The sequence below is a fragment of the Grammomys surdaster genome, unplaced genomic scaffold, assembly GCF_004785775.1.
Source record: "Grammomys surdaster isolate TR1022 unplaced genomic scaffold, NIH_TR_1.0 1008, whole genome shotgun sequence".
Taxonomy (NCBI): Eukaryota; Metazoa; Chordata; class Mammalia; order Rodentia; family Muridae; genus Grammomys; species Grammomys surdaster.
The window spans coordinates 1-5,868 of record NW_021605427.1 but is presented as its reverse complement, the minus strand read 5'-3'; the positions used below and the strand labels follow the sequence as shown (position 1 = coordinate 5,868).

General features: G+C 45.3%; 1 protein-coding gene across 1 annotated transcript; it reads left to right on the top strand.

Annotated features, from left to right (window-relative positions):
* Positions 1–14: 14 nt before the first annotated feature.
* LOC114634577 (histone-lysine N-methyltransferase 2D-like) lies at positions 15–5,853 on the top strand. The gene is made up of 2 exons (XM_028783155.1): positions 15–2,088; positions 2,966–5,853. Exon 1 carries the CDS (start codon positions 243–245, stop codon positions 1,917–1,919), a length of 1,677 nt encoding a protein of 558 aa, XP_028638988.1. The 5' UTR covers positions 15–242; the 3' UTR covers positions 1,920–2,088; positions 2,966–5,853.
* Positions 5,854–5,868: the final 15 nt, after the last annotated feature.

Here is a 5,868-nt window from a genome sequence, read left to right as displayed (position 1 = left end):
CAGGACATGTGGTATCTGGTGGCTTGCCTCTGGAACTTTCAATATCTGCCCAACTTATTCCCTTACTTTCTTCCCTAAGTCTTTCGGATACTTCCCTTTCTGTAGAAGGGACTTTTGATCTCTCTAAACCTACAGAGGAAACTCTAGGACCTTCTACTTCATCCCAGGGACCAAGTGAGTCTGTGAATTCTGCTCAAAGGGCCCAAAAAAGAGATCCATCTGCTTCAGAATCTACAGGATCTATGCATTCTTCCAAAGGTCCCATGGTAATTTCTTTATCTGGACAAGGAACACTAGGATCTGTATCATCCTCCCTAGAGCCTTTGACAATGTCTCTATCTGTTCAAGTGAATCCAGGACCTTTGTCATCTGTTCAGGAAGCTGGAGGCCCTTGCCTGTCTTTACAGGGGAATCTGGAAGGTTACACCTGTACACATGGCAAGCCAGGAATAGCCAATGCTTCACCAGGAGATTTCAAATTTTCAGCATCTACCACAGTGAGTCTAGGATCTTCTCTATCTGTCCAATTGGATTTGACAGTGTCACAAGGCCACTTATTGCCTCTGAAGCCCTCCCTGTCTGCCCAGGGTGTTCCAGGAACATTGACATCTGCCCAAGGGCCTCCAGAAACTTCCTTGTTGTCCCAAGAGCCCCCAGGACCCTGTTTGGAAAAAGAGGCTTTAGGATATTCACCATCTGATCCGGAAGGCCTTGGACTTTCTGAATCTGTCCTGGACACACTAGAAACATTGCCATGTACGCAAAACACTGCAGAAATATCACCTGTCACCCAAGAGATTGTAGAACCTTTGTCACCTGCACAAGATTCCCTCAGATTTCCACCTCCTTCTTCACTTAGTCCAGAGTCAGAAGAACCTCTGCCATCTACCCAATCCACTTTTACGATTTCAGACTCTGTGTCAGGGACTCTAGAATCTTTGCCATCGGTGCCAGGGGCTCTGGGGCTTTTGAAACCCAATGAAGGTGCTCTGGGCCCTTTAGTATCTGAACAAGGGATCCTGGGAACAACATCTCCCCAGGAAACTCTAGAACACTCTCAACCAGCCCAGGGGCTTCTAGAACCTATGCCATCTGCCCAAGACTCTGTGAGAACTTCCTTTTCAACAGAGTTTCTGGGACTGTCCCATTGTGCACATGATGACTTTATCCCTATGGCTTCTCGTGCAGAACGCCAGAGACAGTCCCCCTTTCCCAAGAAAGGCCCTAGACTTTCCAATTCCACCCAAAGGATATTGAAATCTGTCCCATTTCCTGAAGGGGATATCAGATCTTCTCTTTCAGAACTTGATGTCTTAAAACGTATCTCTTCTGCTGAAAGTAGCCTCCCATCTTTCAAGTATGGCAAAAAAGACTCCAGTCCCACTTCTAGTTCCCCTCCTAAAGAAGCTCTCAGTTGTTCTCCCTCTCCAGATGATCACTCCAGACATTCTAAATTGGGGGAAACAAGATCCAGCCATGCCTCTTCAGAGCAAGCAGACCTGCATTCTGTGCCATCAGAAGATGAGGGCTGGGAACTCTGCCATTCTTCCAAAACGGGGATAAGAGCTTACAAACCTGACAAAAGGGGTGCAAAGCTTAAAACCGAGACCAACAGAAACCTCACCACTTCTGATTCTGCCAATGGAGCCTGTGGATCCTCGCCATCTCCCGAGGAGGGCCTCAGAAGTACCCCACCTCCCCAAGGCATTCACAGACAGTCTAAGTCTACCAAAACCACATCACAAAAGGCCCCTTCTGACCAAAGGGACACTCAAGCTTCCAATTCTGAACATGAGAGTTGCAAACCATCTTCTTTGTCAAAAAGAGAGCTCAGACATTCCTCATCTTCCAAAAAAGATCAGAAACCGAAAGCTACTCCCCAAGAGGGCATAGCATCTTCCATCTCTACAGAAGAGTGAACACAAACCACTCCCTCTCATGAAGAGAGCCTTGGGCATTCCACCTATTCTCATGAGATTCCCAGACACACTACTTTTACCAGGAGAAGACAGAGGAATGCCTCTGATACACAAAGAGGCCTGAAAATTTCTCCTGCAGGTCAAGAAGGCATTGAGTCATCTCTAGATGGTGAGAGTCCGCATGGGGGTGTCAAACTCTCAGCATCACCCAAAGAGGATATCCGCCACCCTTTTTCTACTAAGGAGGGCTCAAAACATGTTCCTATTGTCAAAGAGGGAGAGAAACCTTCCATTAGTTCCAAACGGGAGCCCAGAGCTTTGGTTCCTATCTTCTCATGGAGACTCAACCCTCCACCAGTTCCAAAAGGGAGTGCAAGATCACTCCCTGTTACTCAAGGAAATTACAGACGTACCATATGGCAACCAGAGGATTGGGTACCTTCCCTCTCCTACCAAGGGATAGACACAGCACTCCAATATCAATCTGGGTACCCGCTTTATGACCCTTCGGCCCTAGGAGGCCACAGATATATACATTTTGTTCAAAGCAATCTCAAAAGGATCCCACTGCAAAGGGGGAGATGTAGTTCTAACCTCTCCCCTAAAGGAGCTATCAGCCCTTCTCAATCTGAGCAATGTGGATTCAGACTTTCAGTATCTCACTCAAGGGATACTGGATTTGTCCCCCGTGTTTCAGGAAGCCTCAGAATGTTTCAGGCTGAAAGAGGTGGCCTCTCAAATGCCCCATCTAAGACACTGGGTCTCAGAGATGCTTCTTATGACAAAAGAGAATTCAGAAATGTGTCTTCTAATCGATGGTGGGTCAGACCTTCAAGTTCTGCCCTAGGAAGCCTCCGACTTACTCCTTCTTCCCATCGAGGCACCAGAGCTTCCCAGCCTGTCAAATGGAAGCTCTAAGAAAGCCCATGTCAAGAGGGTGGCCTGGGCCCTACTTTCCTTTACCATGGCATTTTCAGTTCTTTTTTTGTTTTTAATCTAAAAGCCACCCTCATGTTTTCCCACTCTGTGCCCCATATAAACAACAGGATTTTCAAACATTTTCTTCTCATCAACCATCTATCAAACTCCTAGCTGCCTCAGATACACATTGAAGCATCAGGTAGGCTCCTCTGACTAAAAGCACGGTAAGGTAAGTATTCCCCTTCTGATTAAGAGTAGCTCACAATTTGTAGTCAAAACAGCATGCTAGACAATTTGCTCATCGTGGAGAATAACATGTGCTTCTTCTGACCAGTGTGGATCTAGGCCTGCTTGATCTGACCTAATCAGTGAAAAATCAACTCCCTCTATCTAAGTTGCACTGGGTGCATCTTACTCTGATCCTCTGACTTCATGATCTCTGTCCAAAGAACAGGACCCGGATACCTGAGGTCCTAATGTCTAACAGTAGCCTGCAAAGTCATAAACCCAGGATATATAATACATGGTCAAGTTGGTCAGCAGAAACAAGAAAACCATGCCATGTTCAAAAGTAGGCAGCTGGTTTATCAGGAGACCTAGCTAGGAACTGCCTCTTGGCCTGTTGGAGATTGATTACACTGCTGTCTGGCCTGCATGACATGGATGTTCTAGGTTCTCATGAAGACTGGATAAGGAAAAGTTCAGGTCTTCTCTACTCTCCACCTTGACCCTTGATCTTCCCCTGATACAAGAGTCTTTGAAATTTCTGCTTTCCCCAACTTGATATGAGACATTTGCCTCTAAAGTTTGGTATCTTTAATAGTTTGGGGATATATCAACATACTCATTCTGTCCATGGGTCCTCCAAATTGTGACTCTGACACAGAACCAGGAAGACTCACACTTTCCCCAATCTCTGAAGTGGAGCTCAAATCATTCTCAAGGGCTCAAGGGCTCCTCGGGCATACTCTGTCTTAACCAGGAAGCCAAATGCACTCCAGTGCTTCTCAAGTAGGCTTCAGACCTACAGCTTAAGAACTACTGATCTTCCAAATTTCTGTATGGATCAAGGGGACTTCTGACCTGTCTATTCTGAACTAGAGATACTCAGATCTTCCCCAGTAGCCTAAACGACCTTAGTCTTAACTGTCTAGGACCAATGTGGTTCACAACTTTCACCAGTAACTCAAGGGGATTTCAGATGTACCCCCTCAACATTCAATGTGTCAGAAACTCCCCAGTGTTCAAGGGAGCATTAACATACAATTCCTTGGAGACCCTGAAACCTCAGGCATTCATTAATTGCTCAAATTGACCTCAGAGTTACCACTTCAGAGCTAAGGTGTCACATAGGTCCTCAATGACTGAAGAGCCACTGAGACCTATCACATAATAAGCAAAGGACTTCAGAACTTAACAAGACGATCACAAATACAGCCCTTTTACAACCAGCGTGCAATAGAATTGATGAAGTCATAAAGGGGCCTCAGATGGACCCTTCTAGAACCAGGACAATTTACGCCTCCAGATAATAACTCCATCAAGTGATGCCCCCTCAGAAGTAAACTAACCCATGACACCAAGGGGGCTGATACCCAGTTGAAATATCTTCTGAAGAGGGCCTTAGCCTTATTTCCTCTAAGCATAGTAACCCCTGACATTAAGGGTATGCCTAAGGGATCAGCTGACCTTAAATAAAAACATTTAATTCTTCCTCTGTCTGTCCTGGAGGCATCTGAGACATGCCCCTCTGATGAAGCTAGCTATAGGAATGACTTTGTGACTGAGGAGTGTGTCTCAAATATTTGGGCTTGGCTGTAGTGTGCTTCAGACTGAATCCTTGTGACCAAGAATGCACAGGAACTTCTCTCTTTGTTCATGGCTGACTCGGGTCTACCATTCATCTAAGAGAGAGCAGAGATTCTCCGTCAGACTTTATTGGTTAGGAAATACACCTTTGACCACCCAAAAGGCTCCGACAACCCGGGATTCAAGTCCCATAGCCACTGAATCAAAACCTCAGCCTGGATCCAAGGCCATCTATCTTTTATCTGCTCACCAGAAAGGTAACTGTCCTCCACACCCACACCTGTGGGGCTTATTTTAAGTTTAAATAGGAAACAGATCCATGGTCTATGACCCAAGTTCTCAGAAGAAACCAGAGATCACTGTCAAGTCTGCAGTGGAGTCCTCAGAGATAATAATTTTCTAGAGTTCTCTGAAGACTTGGAGGCCTGGAGTGGCTGGACCAACCTCCTCTACAGAAGGTAAACAGGGATACTCCCCTACTGTCCAACAGGGTTGAGGGCCTTTCTCCTTTCCAAAATTTTGGTATTTTTCTTCCTCTGAGGATTGAGGCCTTAAAAGGAACCCCTTTAACCCAATAGGCTCTCATCTCATAACAATCCCTTCTGCTCAGGAGCCTGTGGGATATTTTACCTCTGATCAAGGAGCATTGCGCCCTTTGGTCAAAGTTTACAGAAATCAAGAGGAGGAAGCAAATCCTGGAACCTTATGCCACTTCCTTGAATAAAGTCACATGACATGTTGTGAAATCATCAGTCTAGCTCACTTCTGGCTGGTTGAACATAATTCTTAGGAAGCAATCATGCTGAGGACACATACCCACGGTGATCATGAATCATGGTAACTATATTTTGTCTCCTGCTGCTTCAGTAAAGATATGGATACCCTAGACTGTGAAGAACAGTAAGAAGGTGAGGCAATGCTAAGATCTCATGAGCTAAGGTAAGCCATTTAATTTTTGCTCAAAATATTATGGAAATTCTTATACTGTGATCATCTCTCCCATCACAAATATATTGAGTACCTCCTTTCTTCCCAGAGGTACTCACTCCTTCTACCTTTGATTAAGGAAGCATCATATTTTCCCACTGAAGCAAAGGGAGCCTCAGATCATTGCAGTTTGTCAAAAGGAGGCTTAAACATTCATTTAGGTTGTGTAATCCTATACAACATCGTGAACATCTCTGTGAGTTTTCATGTCAGTGACTTCTCTGTAGGCTTC

Bases quoted from the DNA above. Each gene is read 5' to 3' on its own strand.
- LOC114634577 (XM_028783155.1), top strand. From the start codon at position 243: ATGCATTCTTCCAAAGGTCCCATGGTAATTTCTTTATCTGGACAAGGA.